Source organism: Coregonus clupeaformis, chromosome 34, assembly GCF_020615455.1.
Source record: "Coregonus clupeaformis isolate EN_2021a chromosome 34, ASM2061545v1, whole genome shotgun sequence".
In the NCBI taxonomy this organism is placed as follows: domain Eukaryota; kingdom Metazoa; phylum Chordata; class Actinopteri; order Salmoniformes; family Salmonidae; genus Coregonus; species Coregonus clupeaformis.
The window spans coordinates 26,033,446-26,054,028 of NC_059225.1; the positions used below are offsets into that span (position 1 = coordinate 26,033,446).

General features: G+C 45.3%; 1 protein-coding gene across 1 annotated transcript in view; it reads left to right on the forward strand.

Annotated features, from left to right (window-relative positions):
- Positions 1-7,842: 7,842 nt before the first annotated feature.
- LOC121579113 (phosphatidylinositol transfer protein alpha isoform) overlaps positions 7,843-20,583 on the forward strand; it is a 57,303-nt gene continuing 44,562 nt past the window's right edge. The window contains exons 1-2 of the mRNA XM_041893416.1: positions 7,843-8,007; positions 16,442-16,472. Coding sequence (XP_041749350.1) covers positions 7,991-8,007; positions 16,442-16,472 — 48 coding nt within the window. The 5' untranslated portion in view covers positions 7,843-7,990. The remainder of the gene's footprint in view (positions 8,008-16,441; positions 16,473-20,583) is intronic.

Genomic DNA, 20,583 nt, shown 5'->3' on the forward strand with positions numbered 1-20,583 from the left:
CAGGTGAACATATTAACATGACACCATTATGTACAAACAGACATTTAAAATCATAGATCACGACACACAGACACATTTGAACAACATTTGATCAGGTGTAAAGCTTAATGTTTGCCAAGATGAATAGGCTATGTATCAGAACAATATGCAGGCCTATCATTCAGGACAGATCATTGTGTTTCCATCATTCAGGACAGATCATTGTGTTCCCATCATTCAGGACAGATCATTGTGTTCCCATCATTCAGGACAGATCATTGTGTTTCTATCATTCAGGACAGATCATTGTGTTCCCATCATTCAGGACAGATCATTGTGTTCCCATCATTCAGGACAGATCATTGTGTTCCCATCATTCAGGACAGATCATTGTGTTCCCATCATTCAGGACAGATCATTGTGTTTCTATCATTCAGGACAGATCATTGTGTTTCCATCATTCAGGACAGATCATTGTGTTTCTATCATTCAGGACAGATCATTGTGTTCCCATCATTCAGGACAGATCATTGTGTTCCCATCATTCAGGACAGATCATTGTGTTTCCATCATTCAGGACAGATCATTGTGTTCCCATCATTCAGGACAGATCATTGTGTTTCCATCATTCAGGACAGATCATTGTGTTTCCATCATTCAGGACAGATCATTGTGTTTCCATCATTCAGGACAGATCATTGTGTTTCTATCATTCAGGACAGATAATTGTGTTCCCATCATTCAGGACAGATCATTGTGTTTCCATCATTCAGGACAGATCATTGTGTTCCCATCATTCAGGACAGATCATTGTGTTTCCATCATTCAGGACAGATCATTGTGTTTCCATCATTCAGGACAGATCATTGTGTTTCCATCATTCAGGACAGATCATTGTGTTCCCATCATTCAGGACAGATCATTGTGATTCCATCATTCAGGACAGATCATTGTGTTCCCATCATTCAGGACAGATCATTGTGTTCCCATCATTCAGGACAGATCATTGTGTTTCCATTCTAGATATACCTCATTGTCTCCAAGGGGAAATGTGTCTTGGACAGCTGCTGCTTACAGTAACAATACAAACATGAAAGGTCATGAAAGGTAATTTGATCCCAAACACTGCAAGTGTCCCTATCATACATAGCCCACCAAATCACATGCAGTAAATGCTGCATCACATGGTCTCCCTATGCTGCATCACATGGTCTCCCTATGCTGTATCACATGGTCTCCCTATGCTGTATCACATGGTCTCCCTATGCTGCATCACATGGTCTCCCTATGCTGCATCACATGGTCTCCCTATGCTGTATCACATGGTCTCCCTATGCTGTATCACATGGTCTCCCTATGCTGCATCACATGGTCTCCCTATGCTGCATCACATGGTCTCCCTATGCTGCATCACATGGTCTCCCTATGCTGCATCACATGGTCTCCCTATGCTGTATCACATGGTCTCCCTATGCTGCATCACATGGTCTCCCTATGCTGTATCACATGGTCTCCCTATGCTGCATCACATGGTCTCCCTATGCTGCATCACATGGTCTCCCTATGCTGCATCACATGGTCTCCCTATGCTGTATCACATGGTCTCCCTATGCTGCATCACATGGTCTCCCTATGCTGCATCACATGGTCTCCCTATGCTCCATCACATGGTCTCCCTATGCTCCATCACATGGTCTCCCTATGCTGCATCACATGGTCTCCCTATGCTGCATCACATGGTCTCCCTATGCTCCATCACATGGTCTCCCTATGCTGCATCACATGGTCTCCCTACATACTGCTGGAGTTTGACTGACGGGGATGAAGGAGCTCTTATATCTGTTCAGCTTCCTCTGAGGAACCATGTTGCGTCTGCCTGAGGGGAGAAGCTGTCTGGTCCAGGCCTCACTCCCATCACCTGTATGGCAGTCTGGTCCAGGCCTCACTCCCATCACCTGTATGGCTGTCTGGTCCAGGCCTCACTCCCATCACCTGTATGGCTGTCGGGTCCAGGCCTCACTCCCATCACCTGCATGGCTGTCTGGTCCAGGCCTCACTCCCATCACCTGTATGGCTGTCTGGTCCAGGCCTCACTCCCATCACCTGCATGGCTGTCTGGTCCAGGCCTCACTCCCATCACCTGTATGGCTGTCTGGTCCAGGCCTCACTCCCATCACCTGTATAGCTGTCTGGTCCAGGCCTCACTCCCATCACCTGCATGGCTGTCTGGTCCAGGCCTCACTCCCATCACCTGTATGGCTGTCTGGTCCAGGCCTCACTCCCATCACCTGCATTGCTGTCTGGTCCAGGCCTCACTCCCATCACCTGTATGGCTGTCGGGTCCAGGCCTCACTCCCATCACCTTCATGGCTGTCGGGTCCAGGCCTCACTCCCATCACCTGCATGGCTGTCTGGTCCAGGCCTCACTCCCATCACCTGCATGGCTGTCTGGTCCAGGCCTCACTCCCATCACCTGTATGGCTGTCTGGTCCAGGCCTCACTCCCATCACCTGTATGGCTGTCTGGTCCAGGCCTCACTCCCATCACCTGCATGGCTGTCTGGTCCAGGCCTCACTCCCATCACCTGTATGGCTGTCTGGTCCAGGCCTCACTCCCATCACCTGCATGGCTGTCTGGTCCAGGCCTCACTCCCATCACCTGCATGGCTGTCTGGTCCAGGCCTCACTCCCATCACCTTCATGGCTGTCTGGTCCAGGCCTCACTCCCATCACCTGCATGGCTGTCTGGTCCAGGCCTCACTCCCATCACCTGTATAGCTGTCTGGTCCAGGCCTCACTCCCATCACCTGTATGGCTGTCTGGTCCAGGCCTCACTCCCATCACCTGTATGGCTGTCTGGTCCAGGCCTCACTCCCATCACCTGCATGGCTGTCTGGTCCAGGCCTCACTCCCATCACCTTCATGGCTGTCTGGTCCAGGCCTCACTCCAATCACCTGCATGGCTGTCTGGTCCAGGCCTCACTCCCATCACCTGCATGGCTGTCTGGTCCAGGCCTCACTCCCATCACCTTCATGGCTGTCTGGTCCAGGCCTCACTCCCATCACCTGCATGGCTGTCTGGACTATTAGGATGAGGTGGTGGTCATCACACCGCTGTACAGACCTCTGACCTATACATAGTAGTATCAGTGTCTATACATTAGACCTCTGTACCTCTGATCAGTGTCTATACATTAGACCCAGAATGACAGTATCATCAGAAACTGGACAACATAGTTATCAGGGTGTCTACAGTGTGAATAGGATGTTATCAGGGTGTCTACAGTGTGAATAGGATGTTATCAGGGTGTCTACAGTGTGAATAGGATGTTATCAGGGTATCTACAGTGTGAATAGGATGTTTTCAGGGTGTCTACAGTGTGAATAGGATGTTATCAGGGTGTCTACAGTGTGAATAGGATGTTATCAGGGTGTCTACAGTGTGAATAGGAGGTTATCAGGGTGTCTACAGTGTGAATAGGAGGTTATCAGGGTGTCTACAGTGTGAATAGGGTGTTATCAGGGTGTATACAGTGTGAATAGGAGGTTATCAGGGTGTCTACAGTGTGAATAGGATGTTATCAGGGTGTCTACAGTGTGAATAGGATGTTATCAGGGTGTCTACAGAGTGAATAGGAGGTTATCAGGGTGTCTACAGTGTGAATAGGAGGTTATCAGGGTGTCTACAGTGTGAATAGGGTGTTATCAGGGTGTCTACAGTGTGAATAGGATGTTATCAGGGTGTATACAGTATGAATGGGAGGTTATGAGGGTGTCTACAGTGTGAATAGGAGGTTATCGGGGTGTATACAGTGTGAATAGGATGTTATCAGGGTGTCTACAGTGTGAATAGGATGTTATCAGGGTGTCTACAGTGTGACTAGGAGGTTATCAGGGTGTCTACAGTGTGGATAGGAGGTTATCAGGGTGTCTACAGTGTGGATAGGAGGTTATCAGGGTGTCTACAGTGTGAATAGGATGTTATCAGGGTGTCTACAGTGTGAATAGGATGTTATCAGGGTGTCTACAGAGTGAATAGGAGGTTATCAGGGTGTATACAGTGTGAATAGGATGTTATCAGGGTGTCTACAGTGTGAATAGGAGGTTATCAGGGTGTCTACAGTGTGACTAGGAGGTTATCAGGGTGTCTACAGTGTGAATAGGATGTTATCAGGGTGTCTACAGTGTGAATAGGAGGTTATCAGGGTGTATACAGTGTGAATAGGGTGTTATCAGGGTGTCTACATAGTGAATAGGATGTTATCAGGGTGTCTACAGTGTGAATAGGAGGTTATCAGGGTGTATACAGTGTGAATAGGAGGTTATCAGGGTGTCTACAGTGTGAATAGGATGTTATCAGGGTGTCTACAGTGTGACTAGGAGGTTATCAGGGTGTCTACAGTGTGAATAGGATGTTTTCAGGGTGTCTACAGTGTGAATAGGAGGTTATCAGGGTGTCTACAGTGTGAATAGGATGTTATCAGGGTGTCTACAGTGTGAATAGGAGGTTATCAGGGTGTCTACAGTGTGAATAGGAGGTTATCAGGGTGTCTACAGTGTGAATAGGATGTTATCAGGGTGTCTACAGTGTGAATAGGATGTTATCAGGGTGTCTACAGTGTGAATAGGAGGTTATCAGGGTGTCTACAGAGTGAATAGGAGGTGACCTCTCAGCTTGGGGGGGCAACTTAATGACCTTGGGCTCAGACAAGGTCTCGTGCACTCGGACCTGCTGGGTCCTGTTGGTCCAGAAACGAGTGATACCATCTGATGGTATAGGGTTTGACTGACATCTGTCTGAGCTTACTGAAGAAGATGTGTGGCTGCTGAACTAAAATCCACAAATAAGAGTGGAGCATAGGCCTTGCAGGATGAGATGCACTATGCTGAAGATTGCTTCATCAGTGCCACGTTTGTATTTGTTAGCAAACTGATAGGGTCCACCAGTGTGCTCTGTCCGACTGAAGCCTCCACACCATGATCTTTTCAAGACACTTCATTACAATGGAGGTCATACCATGGATCATTTAGCTATTTGATTTAGAATCGTAGGACCCCTTTAGGTATCAAAAAATATATTTACAAATTATTAGCAAAAATATTGAATTTGGTCTTTACTATTATAGCCGTTAGAAACATATTGAATAACACATTCATAAATTAGCAAAAAAGACAGTAAAAAAATATATCATAAGGAATAAGGTTCTGAAGTGTCTGTCCTATTTCAAGGAGAGAGATAAATATAAGAAAGTAATCTGAAATGTTTTTTTGGACACATATTTAACCCTTTATTTTTGTTGGCACAAAACGACCTCCATACTTCCATTTGTTTGTATGGGTTACCTTCAGACCAGTCCTGTTTCACTGGGGGGGGTCGTAGAGTAAAACGGAGAACCCCACCGTTACTAGGTGGATCTGGTTCTGAAGTCATCACGTGATCAGCGAGGGATCATCTCGTGGCCTTCATACAGTAGATCCACCTCCATCGGGTCCGTCCCCCACGTTGGGAGACATTTATGTAACTCTATGTATATAATCAAATATAGCTGGGTGCTTATCCAGAACTGAATCTGTAAGGTATTTTCAGAGAAATGTATTACTGCTAGATTGTTATTCTTTTCAAGAATTCAGATAAGCAGTATTCTCCAGTAACAATTAAATACAACCATTCAGAAATTAACCCATGCTAACATTCAGAAATAAACCTAGAAGTAAAACCTTGAAATCAGCCCTAGCCTTAACAGGAAGCCAGTGTAGAGAGGCTAGCACTGGAGTAATATGATCACATGTTTTGTTTCTAGTCAAGATTCTAGCAGCCGTATTTAGCATCAAATTTGGACAAAAAGTTTCAGATTTCTTCAATGTTACGAAAATGAAAAAAGGCTGCTCTTGAAATATGTTTTATATGCTTGTTGAAGGAGAACTCAGCATCCAGAGTAACGCTGAGGTCCTGAACAGTTTAATTTGAGGCGACTGTCCAACCACAGAGATCCATTTTCAGATCTGACAGCAGATCTCTTTATTTCTTGGGACCTAGAACGAGCATCTCTGTTTTGTCCGAGTTTAAAAGTAAAAAGATTGCCGCCATCCACTTCCTTATGTCTGAAACACAGGCTTCCAAGAGGTAGCATATATAGTGAAAACAATAGTGGTCCTAAGTGGATAAGTGGACAATATAAAGGGCTCTATTTTTTTTCAAATAAAACAATGGCCAGTTTGGGTCGCAGTTTCACGTTATTTTGTAAAAACAAATAGGCTATGTCTGGCCCATGAATTTGTTGTGTTTTTTTTCAATACGGCCGTGCGCTGATTGAGTTTGACATCCCTGGCCTAGCGTAGCTATTTATGTAGCTAGCTATTTATTTAGCAAGCTATAAACACTGAGCCTAACGTTAGCTGCTGGGAGTGACCAACCTTTTCCCCTCATATAGTTTTTTAGTGGCTACAGCTAGAGATGCAGGTGTCATTTGGTTAGCTAGCAAGACATGTGAATTGCTTTGCTAGCTAGCTAGCTATGCTGAACTTGAACGACTGTTATCCACAGTTAGCATATATCTTAGTTGTCAATCAAATGTATTTGGCAGGCAGGCAAGTTCCCATTCAGTTGTCAAAATGTGGGTTGGGACAAGCATGGATTGGCAGGCAAACTGAAACGGAAGCTACTATTCCCCATCGTTTTTCAGTGTCATTTTGACGGCCAACTAGCTGAAAAAGTTTGAGAGGGTTTATCTAATGTTCCTTTGTTAGATTTTAGCTCATCTCGCTCTGGCTAGCATTAGTTGTTGATCTTGTTGTTGTTGATGTGCATAACTGAGGGAGAGAGAGCCTACCTTTTCATAGTTGTTTGATCAATAGGACTTTAAAGATCCCAAATGTAAGAGGACTCCCGTGGTATTTATATATTTGTAAACACACAGTCCAGTTCAAAGTGAATGATGGCAGGCTCATGTGGCAAATGGCTTATTTGCATATAGGCCTACTGTAGCTCTGATTGGCTATGGCGCACCGGTCTGTGTAGACACCTGTCCTGAACAAGACATATGTTTTTATTAGGTTTTATTTACTGCAGTGTCTATTAATTGTCAAAACGCACTGCCGTTTTCCCACTTGATATTGCTATAGAATTTTCAAAAATGCCTTAGTATATGAAATTCCCAAACATTCTATACATTTATGAAAATGTGAAAATGACCATATGCTCGCTTGTCAGAAAAAAAAAGTGTCATATTCTTCCTGGGGGTGTATATGAACAGATTTTAATACGATTTCATGTTGCTATAATGCTGTCAGTTGCACTTTAAGGATTAACATTCAAATGGAACAGTATGATTCTCTGTCAACAATAGACTGCCTTTTAGCTCTCACAGTCTTGTTTCAAGCAGTGGCGAACTGACCAATAAAAAAGTGTTATGAAACGGAAAAACAAAGTGCTCAATCAAAACCATCTAACCAATTGTCTAACAGCCTATTGCTGTTGATCCTCCCACTTATGTTGACACGCCCACTTTCAGACACACTCCACCTATGCAGTTACCCATATTATGCCGTGTTCACATCCACTGGGAACTTGGAACTGGGAAGTCGAAAATCTCCTACTTCCGAATATAGTGCGTTCAGAAAAACTGGGAACTCGGACCTCTTTCTAGAGCTCCGACTTTCCGACCTAAAGATCACCTGACTTCATTTTTTGACCTCATAATTTTCCGATTTTCCAGTTGTTTTGAACGCGGCATTTGATCCTTTCAGATCCTCGAGGAGCACGTTAACCTGATCTCCCTTGACGTCATCTCATCTGTGTGACGACACGAACACGGTTGTAGTTACCGCGCCAGGCGCCACGCCCCCTTCGGTCCCGACCAGGAAGTGAATTTGAGGAAAATAGAGAAACGGGAGGTAGAGGATGACATTGAGGGGGAGAGGTGGGCTAGAGAGAGAGTCTGGCGGAGGGAAAGATTTAGGATCTTAACCGGAGCGCCAGCCTTCCTTCGTGAGAAGAACACAGCACCGCCACAATGCTCATTAAGGAATTGTAAGTACCGACGCCGTGTGTCTGTGACTGTTTTCCCCGAGAGGTTAAGCATCGTCCCGGCAGCGCTGCTGCGAGAGATGGATAGAGTGGAATTACAGGCGCATGGCCAGCCCTGACTGCACACACGCTTGACTTTGACAGTGTCAGTTTGCATAAGATTCAGGATCCATTTTGCAAATGTATTTTTAGGTCCATTCAGAAATGATGTTTTGTATTCTAACAGAGACATCCATCACCAGCTGGCTCGGCGCCGCAGTGCCCTTCATACCGCTGATAGGCTACAGTAATGTCCTGCTAACAGTACGGTTTATTACAGAAGTAGATTAGAAAAATACTGTGATGTTAGGGACAGATAATTCGTTAAACATCAACGTTATTGGAACAGAGGAAAGAAGCGGGCAGTGCATGCCGGCATCCATCCTCTCCTTGCACCACATTGGTCATGTTATTGATGCTCACGTCGAAGGTGAAATGACAGAAATAGCATTCCGCCAGTGGAGGAACTGTGTGGAGAGATGGAGGGATGGAGGGAGGGATGGATGGATTACATGGCTAGATATGAGTAGCCTATGAAAAGAGGCCAGATCAAGAGGACATATTTAAACCTTGACTCTTGTATTAGTCTCTATGACCCTCTATCATAGAGGTCATTATGAGGTTATTATGAGTCTCAGTCAGACCAGAACACATGCAGGACTCCATCTCCCTGTCTGTCTATGATGCTGCAGGACTCCATCTCCCTGTCTGTCTATGATGCTGCAAGACTCCATCTCCCTGTCTGTCTATGATGCTGCAGGACTCCATCTCCCTGTCTGTCTATGATGCTGCAGGACTCCATCTCCCTGTCTGTCTATGATGCTGCAGGACTCCATCTCCCTGTCTGTCTATGATGCTGCAAGACTCCATCTCCCTGTCTGTCTATGATGCTGCAAGACTCCATCTCCCTGTCTGTCTATGATGCTGCAGGACTCCATCTCCCTGTCTGTCTATGATGCTGCAGGACTCCATCTCCCTGTCTGTCTATGATGCTGCAGGACTCCATCTCCCTGTCTGTCTATGATGCTGCAGGACTCCATCTCCCTGTCTGTCTATGATGCTGCAGGACTCCATCTCCCTGTCTGTCTATGATGCTGCAGGACTCCATCTCCCTGTCTGTCTATGATGCTGCAGGACTCCATCTCCCTGTCTGTCTATGATGCTGCAGGACTCCATCTCCCCGTCTGTCTATGATGCTGCAGGACTCCATCTCCCTGTCTGTCCATGATGCTGCAGGACTCCATCTCCCTGTCTGTCTATGATGCTGCAGGACTCCATCTCCCTGTCTGTCTATGATGCTGCAGGACTCCATCTCCCTGTCTGTCTATGATGCTGCAAGACTCCATCTCCCTGTCTGTCTATGATGCTGCAAGACTCCATCTCCCTGTCTGTCTATGATGCTGCAGGACTCCATCTCCCTGTCTGTCTATGATGCTGCAGGACTCCATCTCCCTGTCTGTCTATGATGCTGCAGGACTCCATCTCCCTGTCTGTCTATGATGCTGCAAGACTCCATCTCCCTGTCTGTCTATGATGCTGCAGGACTCCATCTCCCTGTCTGTCTATGATGCTGCAGGACTCCATCTCCCTGTCTGTCTATGATGCTGCAAGACTCCATCTCCCTGTCTGTCTATGATGCTGCAGGACTCCATCTCCCTGTCTGTCTATGATGCTGCAGGACTCCATCTCCCTGTCTGTCTATGATGCTGCAGGACTCCATCTCCCTGTCTGTCTATGATGCTGCAGGACTCCACATCTAGAACATATCTGCATGTAATGTAGGCCTATTGAAAGGGTAGCTTGTAGGCTACCTGCTCTGGGGAAAACTCTAGGCTTCAGTATCTGTAGGTAATAGTTTTAATGTAGAAATAACAGTTAGTTTTAACAAGCACCACTTTTCGAAACTCAACGCAGTGTGATGTAATGTCTGTCAAAAATGCAACAGTTTCCATCTTCTCCTCATCTTCCAAAAACTCAGAAAACTGAGTTGCCTTGTCACTCTTTTGCCTAAATAGTTGAAACAAAGTGTCATATGTTCATTTGTTCAGTTAGGAACAGATTGTTTAATAACTTTTATCGCACAACAGATATTCATGACACAAATATTTTAGCTGCCCCCCCGCATTACAAAGATGGTTCAGTTGTTGCTTGCTCTTCTACTATCCAATCTTGACTGTATGGAGAAACTTAAAAATGCTTTGAAATAAATATTGGTTTAAACTAAAATGCAGTTAATCATTTTAGCTTTAGCTGCTTGAAAAAACGACTGTCTCTAGGCTACGTCATAAACTGCTATAAAAACGACTGTCTCTAGGCTACGTCATAAACTGCTATAAAAACGACTGTCTCTAGGCTACGTCATAAACTGCTATAAAAACGACTGTCTCTAGGCTACGTCATAAACTGCTATAAAAACGACTGTCTCTAGGCTACGTCATAAACTGCTATAAAAACGACTGTCTCTAGGCTACGTCATAAACTGCTATAAAAACGACTGTCTCTAGGCTACGTCATAAACTGCTATAAATGGCACAACTCAAATGTGCTCAACTGACTTGACTAGTAAAATACGAGCAAATTTACGACACATCATCTCATCTTTCATTTAGGAAATTAAAAAAAGAAACCAAAAGAACAAAACTGCTTTGTTTTAAATGAAAATCTTGACCTATACCTGCCATGAATAAACAATTAGTCAATTTGTTTTCCAGTGACTCTGGCTGGGTTACAATATGACTGCCCATTTACAATTTTAACATTTGGGGGAGGTTTTTCGAGCAAGAGAGTCCGTTTTTTCCCCCCGTCTGCAATGTGTGAAGCTGCACTGTCCACACTACCAAGATACTTGCACACAGCTTTAGCTAGGACGGGGAAACGGTGCTTGTTACTTCTCCAGTATCCAAGTGCATCTTCATTCCTGGGAATAGTAGTGTCGTGACGTGACTTACTTTAATGTATGACTGTTATTTGCCAAGAAACTGAAGATCTCATGCAACGCTGTGTACTACTCCCTTCACAGAACAGCGCAAACTGTCTCTAACCAGAATAGAAAGAGGAGTGGGAGGCCCCGGTGCACAACTGAGCAAGACGACAAATACATTAGAGTGTCTAGTTTGAGAAACAGGCGCCTCACAGGTCCTCAACTGGCAGCTTCATTAAATAGTACCCGCAAAACACCAGTCTTAACGTCAACAGTGAAGAGGCGACTCCGCGATGCTGACCTTCTATGCAGAGTTGCAAAGAAAAAGCCATATCTCAGACTGGCCAATAAAAAGAAAAGATTAAGATGGGCAAAAGAACACAGACACTGGACAGAGGAAGATTGGAAAAAAGTGTTGTGGACAGACGAATCGAAGTTTGAGGTGTTCAGATCACAAAGAAGAACATTTGTGAGACGCAGACCAAATGAAGATGCTGGAGGAGTGCTTGATGCCATCTGTCAAGCATGGTGGAGGCAATGTGATGGTCTGGGGGTGCTTTGGTGGTGGTAAAGTGGGAGATTTGTACAGGGTAAAAGGGATCTTGAAGAAGGAAGGCTATCACTCAATTTTGCAACGCCATGCCATACCCTGTGGACGGCGCTTGATTGGAGCCAATTTCCTCCTACAACAGGACAATGACCCAAAGCACAGCTCCAAACTATGGAAGAATGATTTAGGGAAGAAGCAGTCAGCTGGTATTCTGTCTATAATGAAGTGGCCAGCACAGTCACCGGATCTCAATCCTATTGAGCTGTTGTGGGAGCAGCTTGACCGTATGGTACGTACAATGATGGAAAAAAGTATTTGATCCCCTGCTGATTTTGTACGTTTGCCCACTGACAAAGACATGATCAGCCTATCATTTTAATGGTAGGTTTATTTGAACAGTGAGAGACAAAATAACAACAAAAAATCCAGAAAAACGCATGTCAAAAATGTTATAAATTGATTTGCATTTTAATGAGGGAAATAAGTATTTGACCCCTCTGCAAAACATGACTTAGTACTTGGTGGCAAAACCATTGTTGGCAATCACAGAGGTTAGACGTTTCTTGTAGTTGGCCACCAGGTTTGCACATATCTCAGGAGGGATTTTGTCCCACTCCTCTTTGCAGATCTTCTCCAAGTTATTACGGTTTCGAGCCTAACGTTTGGCAACTCGAACCTTCAGCTCCCTCCACAGATTTTCTATGGGATTAAGGTCTGGAGACTGGCTAGGCCACTCCAGGACCTTAATGTGCTTCTTCTTGAGCCACTCCTTTGTTGCCTTGGCTGTGTGTTTTTGGTCATTGTCATGCTGGAATACCCATCCACGACCCATTTTCAATGCCCTGGCTGAGGGAAGGAGGTTCTCACCCAAGATTTGACGGTACATGGCCCGTCCATCGTCCCTTTGATGAGGTGAAGTTGTCCTGTCCCCAAAGCATAATGTTTCCACCTCCATGTTTGACGGTGGGGATGGTGTTCTTGGGGTCATAGGCAGCATTCCTCCTCCTCCAAACACGGCGAGTTGAGTTGATGCCAAAGAGCTCGATTTTGGTCTCATCTGACCACAACACTTTCACCCAGTTCTCCTCTGAATTATTCAGATGTTCATTGGCAAACTTGAGACGGGCCTGTATATGTGCTTTCTTGAGCAGGGGGACCTTGCGGGTGCTGCAGGATTTCAGTCCTTCACGGCGTAGTGCGTTACCAATTGTTTTCTTGGTGACTATGGTCCCAGCAGCCTTGAGATCATTGACAAGATCCTCCCGTGTAGTTCTGGGCTGATTCCTCACCGTTCTCATGATCATTGCAACTCCACGAGGTGAGATCTTGCATGGAGCCCCAGGCCGAGGGAGATTGACAGTTATTTTGTGTTTCTTCCATTTGCGAATAATCGCACCAACTGTTGTCACCTTCTCACCAAGCTGCTTGGCGATGGTCTTGTAGCCCATTCCAGCCTTGTGTAGGTCTACAATCTTGTCCCTGACATCCTTGGAGAGCTCTTTGGTCTTGGCCATGGTGGAGAGTTTGGAATCTGATTGATTGATTGCTTCTGTGGACAGGTGTCTTTTATACAGGTAACAAGGTGAGATTAGGAGCACTCCCTTTAAGAGTGTGCTCCTAATCTCAGCTCGTTATCTGTATAAAAGACACCTGGGAGCCAGAAATCTTTCTGATTGAGAGGGGGTCAAATACTTATTTCCCTCATTAAAATGCAAATCAATTTATAACATTTTTGACATGCTTTTTTCTGGATTTTTGTTGTTGTTATACACTTCAACTGTGAGAGACGGAATCTAAAACAAAAATCCAGAAAATCACATTGTATGATTTTTAAGTAATTAATTTGCATTTTATGGCATGACATAAGTATTTGATACATCAGAAAAGCAGATCTTAATATTTGGTACACAAACCATTGTTTGCAATTACAGAGATCATACGTTTCCTGTAGGTCTTGACCAGGTTTGCACACACTACAGCAGGGATTTTGGCCCACTCCTCCATACAGACCTTCTCCAGATCCTTCAGGTTTCGGGGCTGTTGCTGGGCAATACAGACTTTCAGCTCCCTCCAAAGATTTTCTATTGGGTTCAGGTCTGGAGACTGGCTAGGCCACTCCAGGACCTTGAGATGCTTCTTACGGAGCCACTCCTTAGTTGCCCTGGCTGTGTGTTTCGGGTCATTGTCATGCTGGAAGACCCAGCCACGACTTCAATGCTCTTACTGAGGGAAGGAGGTTGTTGGCCAAGATCTCGCGATACATGGCCCCATCCATCCTCCCCTCAATACGGTGCAGTCGTCCTGTCCCCTTTGCAGAAAAGCATCCCCAAAGAATGATGTTTCCACCTCCATGCTTCACGGTTGGGATGGTGTTCTTGGGGTTGTACTCATCCTTCTTCTTCCTCCAAACACGGCGAGTGGAGTTTAGACCAAAAAGCTATATTTTTGTCTCATCAGACCACATGACTTTCTCCCATTCCTCCTCTGGATCATCCAGATGGTCATTGGCAAACTTCAGACGGGCCTGGACATGCGCTGGCTTGAGCAGGGGGACCTTCCGTGCGCTGCAGGATTTTAATCCATGACGGCGTAGTGTGTTACTAATGGTTTTCTTTGAGACTGTGGTCCCAGCTCTCTTCAGGTCATTGACCAGGTCCTGCCGTGTAGTTCTGGGCTGATCCCTCACCTTCCTCATGATCATTGATGCCCCACGAGGTGAGATCTTGCATGGAGCCCCAGACCGAGGGTGATTGACCGTCATCTTGAACTTCTTCCATTTTCTAATAATTGCGCCAACAGTTGTTGCCTTCTCACCAAGCTGCTTGCCTATTGTCCTGTAGCCCATCCCAGCCTTGTGCAGGTCTACAATTTTATCCCTGATGTCCTTACACAGCTCTCTGGTCTTGGCCATTGTGGAGAGGTTGGAGTCTGTTTGATTGAGTGTTTGGACAGGTGTCTTTTATACAGGTAACGAGTTCAAACAGGTGCAGTTAATACAGGTAATGAGTGGAGAACAGGAGGGCTTCTTAAAGAAAAACTAACAGGTCTGTGAGAGCCGGAATTCTTACTGGTTGGTAGGTGATCAAATACTTATGTCATGCAATAAAATGCAAATTAATTACTTAAAAATCATACAATGTGATTTTCTGGATTTGTGTTTTAGATTCCGTCTCTCACAGTTGAAGTGTACCTATGGTAAAAATTACAGACCTCTACATGCTTTGTTAGTAGGAAAACCTGCAAATCGGCAGTGTATCAAATACTTGTTCTCCCCACTGTATATTGTATACATTGTTGCTTTGGCAATATTGATGTTTTTCATGAGAGAGAGAGAGAGAGAGAGAGAGAGAGAGAGAGATCCTCTCTGAAGAACAGATAGGTCTCTTCTCCTCTCTCTGATTGTGACCCTGTTTAATCCAGTTATAGAGGAATGTTTTGAGACATACATGTTGCGGGGACTTGCTTGTTCAGCCACAAGCGTTAATGAGGTTGGGCACTGATGTTGGGCGATTAGGCCTGGTTCGCAGTCGCCGTTCCAATTCATCCCAAAGGTGTTTGATTGGGTTGAGGTCAGGGCTCTTAGCAGGCCAGTCAAGTTCTTCCACACTGATCTCGACAAACCGTTTCTGTTTGGACCTCACTTTGTGCACGGTGGCATTGTCATGCTAAAACAGGAAAGGGCCTTCCCCAAACTGTTGCCACAAAGTTGGAAGCACAGAATGTCATTGTATGCTGTAGCGTTAAGATTTCCCTTCACTGGAACAAAGGGGCCTAGCCCGAACCATGAAAAACAGTCCCAGACCATTATTCATCCACCAGACTTTACAGTTGGCACTATGCATTCGGGCAGGTAGCGTTCTCCTGGCATCCACCAAACTCAGATTCGTCCATCGGACTGCCTGATGGTGAAGCGTGATTCATCACTCCAGAGAACGCGTTTCCACTGCTCCAGAGTCCAATGTCGGCGAGCTTTACAGAACTCCAGCCGATGCTTGGCCATGAAAACCCATTTCATGAAGCTCCCGACGAACAGTTCTTGTGCTGACGTTGCTTCCAGAGGCAGTTTGGAATTCAGTAGTGGGTGTTGCAACCGAGGACAGACTATTTTTAGCACTCGCTGGTCCCGTTCTGTGAGCTTGTGTGGCCTACCACTTCGCGGCTGAGCCGTTGTTGCTCCTAGACGTTTCCACTTCACAATAACATCACTGACAGTTGACCGGGGCAGCTCTAGCAGGGCAGAAATTTGATAAACTGACTTGTTGGAAAGGTGGCATCCTATGACGGTGCCACGTTGAATGTCACTGAGCTCTTCAGTAAGGCCATTCTACGGCCAATGTTTGTCTATGGAGATTGCATGGCTGTGTGCTCTATTTTATACACTTGTCAGCAACGAGTGTGGCTGAAATAGCCGAATCCACTAATTTGAAGGCCACATACTTACATGTAATGTATCTGGAGAGAAAGGAGACCACAGTTATTCATTCATTACTTCCAGCAGCATCTGGTCTCCCATCCAGATACTGACCAAATCAAATCAAGCTTTATTTATACAGCACATTTCAGACTGAAACGCTTCACAGGAAAAGACTAAAGAATGGCACAAACTGAAAAACTAAAAAGCACCTGAGGAAAAGCAAAGCTAAAAAGATGTGTTTTAAGATCTCTTTTAAATATGTCCACCGTTTCCCCCTCAGGACCCCTCCTGCTCATCTTCAGAGGCAAGCCAGCATGCAGGGTGGTTGTTCTGTTGGAAATAACAGCTTTTTCTAATCTCTCTCTCTCTACCCCCCCCTCTCTCTGTCTCTGTCTCTGTCTCTGTCTCTCTCTCTCTCTCTCTCTCTCTCTCTCTCTCTCTCTCTCTCTCTCTCTCTCTCTCTCTCTCTCTCTCTCTCTCTCTCTCTCTCTCTCTCTCTCTCTCTCTCTTCTAGTCGAGTTATTCTGCCCATATCAGTGGAAGAGGTGAGTTCTGTTTTAGTACTTGTGTGTGTCTGTAAAAAGCTTTGCATTTGATCAAAAGATCCCTCTCTATCTTCACAGATTAACCTTGATATGAGAGGAAATGGGCAGGGTTAAACAAATCCAAGATTCCAGCATCCAATGAGAAACACTAAGAGTGCTGCAGGCAGCCAATGACAGGAGACACCTTGACTTCATGACACACACATACACACATACACACATACACACACATACACACCAATCAGTAGTACAGGTAGCATTTCATTCTCTCTCTCCCTGTTCATTGTAGTTTGTCATTTTATTCAGCAGCTCAATCCTGCATACACAACGAGATACCCGACCAGTCACTCAGTCAGGTTCTGTTTTTAACCAGCAGCCTTTGCTATTCCTGGGTCCTTTCATACAGCAGGGAATTCTGGGTAGAGAGGTCCAGCTAGCTAGGGAGATGTCTTTAACTCAGGTCTAGTGGTCCATTTTAGATCACAAACACACACAAACACTTGCATGCAAAAAATAGTCTGAGTTCCATCCTTGCTGCTGCAGCTGCTGTGGTGGTATTAGATAAGAGAGTGTGTTAGTGCTGTGGTGGTATTAGATAAGAGAGTGTGTTAGTGCTGTGGTGGTATTAGATAAGAGAGTGTGTTAGTGCTGTGGTGGTATTAGATAAGAGAGTGTGTTAGTGCTGTGGTGGTATTAGATAAGAGAGTGTGTTACTGTGTGGTGGTATTAGATAAGAGAGTGTGTTACTGTGTGGTGGTATTAGATAAGAGAGTGTGTTAGTGCTGTGGTGGTATTAGATAAGAGAGTGTGTTAGTGCTGTGGTGGTATTAGATAAGAGAGTGTGTTACTGTGTGGTGGTATTAGATAAGAGAGTGTGTTAGTGCTGTGGTGGTATTAGATAAGAGAGTGTGTTAGTGCTGTGGTGGTATTAGATAAGAGAGTGTGTTAGTGCTGTGGTGGTATTAGATAAGAGAGTGTGTTAGTGCTGTGGTGGTATTAGATAAGAGAGTGTGTTACTGCTGTGGTGGTATTAGATAAGAGAGTGTGTTAGTGCTGTGGTGGTATTAGATAAGAGAGTGTGTTAGTGCTGTGGTGGTATTAGATAAGAGAGTGTGTTACTGTGTGGTGGTATTAGATAAGAGAGTGTGTTACTGTGTGGTGGTATTAGATAAGAGAGTGTGTTAGTGCTGTGGTGGTATTAGATAAGAGAGTGTGTTACTGTGTGGTGGTATTAGATAAGAGAGTGTGTTAGTGCTGTGGTGGTATTAGATAAGAGAGTGTGTTACTGTGTGGTGGTATTAGATAAGAGAGTGTGTTAGTGCTGTGGTGGTATTAGATAAGAGAGTGTGTTACTGTGTGGTGGTATTAGATAAGAGAGTGTGTTAGTGCTGTGGTGGTATTAGATAAGAGAGTGTGTTAGTGCTGTGGTGGTATTAGATAAGAGAGTGTGTTAGTGCTGTGGTGGTATTAGATAAGAGAGTGTGTTAGTGCTGTGGTGGTATTAGATAAGAGAGTGTGTTAGTGCTGTGGTGGTATTAGATAAGAGAGTGTGTTAGTGCTGTGGTGGTATTAGATAAGAGAGTGTGTTAGTGCTGTGGTGGTATTAGATAAGAGAGTGTGTTAGTGCTGTGGTGGTATTAGATAAGAGAGTGTGTTACTGTGTGGTGGTATTAGATAAGAGAGTGTGTTAGTGCTGTGGTGGTATTAGATAAGAGAGTGTGTTACTGTGTGGTGGTATTAGATAAGAGAGTGTGTTAGTGCTGTGGTGGTATTAGATAAGAGAGTGTGTTACTGTGTGGTGGTATTAGATAAGAGAGTGTGTTAGTGCTGTGGTGGTATTAGATAAGAGAGTGTGTTAGTGCTGTGGTGGTATTAGATAAGAGAGTGTGTTACTGTGTGGTGGTATTAGATAAGAGAGTGTGTTAGTGCTGTGTGGTGGTATTAGATAAGAGAGTGTGTTAGTGCTGTGTGGTGGTATTAGATAAGAGAGTGTGTTAGTGCTGTGGTGGTATTAGATAAGAGAGTGTGTTAGTGCTGTGGTGGTATTAGATAAGAGAGTGTGTTACTGTGTGGTGGTATTAGATAAGAGAGTGTGTTAGTGCTGTGTGGTGGTATTAGATAAGAGAGTGTGTTAGTGCTGTGTGGTGGTATTAGATAAGAGAGTGTGTTAGTGCTGTGGTGGTATTAGATAAGAGAGTGTGTTAGTGCTGTGGTGGTATTAGATAAGAGAGTGTGTTACTGTGTGGTGGTATTAGATAAGAGAGTGTGTTAGTGCTGTGGTGGTATTAGATAAGAGAGTGTGTTACTGTGTGGTGGTATTAGATAAGAGAGTGTGTTAGTGCTGTGGTGGTATTAGATAAGAGAGTGTGTTACTGTGTGGTGGTATTAGATAAGATAGTGTGTTACTGTGTGGTGGTATTAGATAAGAGAGTGTGTTAGTGCTGTGGTGGTATTAGATAAGAGAGTGTGTTACTTTGTGGTGGTATTAGATAAGAGAGTGTGTTACTGTGTGGTGGTATTAGATAAGAGAGTGTGTTAGTGCTGTGGTGGTATTAGATAAGAGAGTGTGTTACTGTGTGGTGGTATTAGATAAGAGAGTGTGTTAGTGCTGTGGTGGTATTAGATAAGAGAGTGTGTTAGTGCTGTGGTGGTATTAGATAAGAGAGTGTGTTACTGTGTGGTGGTATTAGATAAGAGAGTGTGTTACTCTGTGTGTGTGTGTGGGGGGGGGGGGGGTTTGGCCTGTCTGTCTGATTACATATCCATCTGTCAGGATCTGATCACGTCTCCTATGTGTTTTTGTGAATATGAGCTATTTGTGTGATTTCCTTTAATCATTGTTCTGTATTTACACACACTGCACAGAGGACAGAAGTATGGGGGGGGGGGAAGGAGAGGAGACAGAGGGGGTTAAAGAGAAAGAGGGAGGGGTTAGAGAGAAAGAGGGAGGGGTTAGAGAGAAAGAGAGGGAGTGGTTAGAGGGAAAGAGAGGGAGGGGTTAGAGGGAAAGAGAGGGAGGGGTTAGAGGGAAAGAGAGGGAGGGGTTAGAGAGAAAGAGAGGGAGGGGTTAGAGGGAAAGAGGGAGGGGTTAGAGGGAAAGAGAGGGAGGGGTTAGAGGGAAAGAGAGGGAGGGGTTAGAGAGAAAGAGAGGGAGGGGTTAGAGGGAAAGAGGGAGGGGTTAAATAGAAAGAGGGAGGGGGTTAGAGAGAAAGAGGGAGGGGTTAGAGGGAAAGAGGGAGGGGTTAGAGGGAAAGAGAGGGAGGGGTTAGAGGGAAAGAGAGGGAGGGGTTAGAGGGAAAGAGGGAGGGGTTAGAGGGAAAGAGAGGGAGGGGGTTAGAGGGAAAGAGAGGGAGGGGTTAGAGGGAAAGAGAGGGAGGGGTTAGAGGGAAAGATAGGGAGGGGTTAGAGGGAAAGAGAGGGAGGGGTTAGAGGGAAAGAGAGGGAGGGGTTAGAGGGAAAGAGAGGGAGGGGTTAGAGGGAAAGAGAGGGAGGGGTCAGTATTGGAGGCCAGTAAGAACAATAACACAACATTCTCCCCCCAGTACCAGGTGGGTCAGCTGTACTAACACAACATTCTCCCCCCAGTACCAGGTGGGTCAGCTGTACTAACACAACATTCTCCCCCCAGTACCAGGTGGGTCAGCTGTATTAACACAACATTCTCCCCCCAGTACCAGGTGGGTCAGCTGTATTAACACAACATTCTCCCCCCAGTACCAGGTGGGTCAGCTGTACTAACACAACATTCTCCCCCCAGTACCAGGTGGGTCAGCTGCACTAACACAACATTCTCCCCCCAGTACCAGGTGGGTCAGCTGCACTAACACAACATTCTCCCCCAGTACCAGGTGGGTCAGCTGCACTAACACAACATTCTCCCCCAGTACCAGGTGGGTCAGCTGCACTAACACAACATTCTCCCCCCAGTACCAGGTGGGTCAGCTGTACTAACACAACATTCTCCCCCCAGTACCAGGTGGGTCAGCTGTACTAACACAACATTCTCCCCCAGTACCAGGTGGGTCAGCTGTACTAACACAACATTCTCCCCCAGTACCAGGTGGGTCAGCTGTACTAACACAACATTCTCCCCCCAGTACCAGGTGGGTCA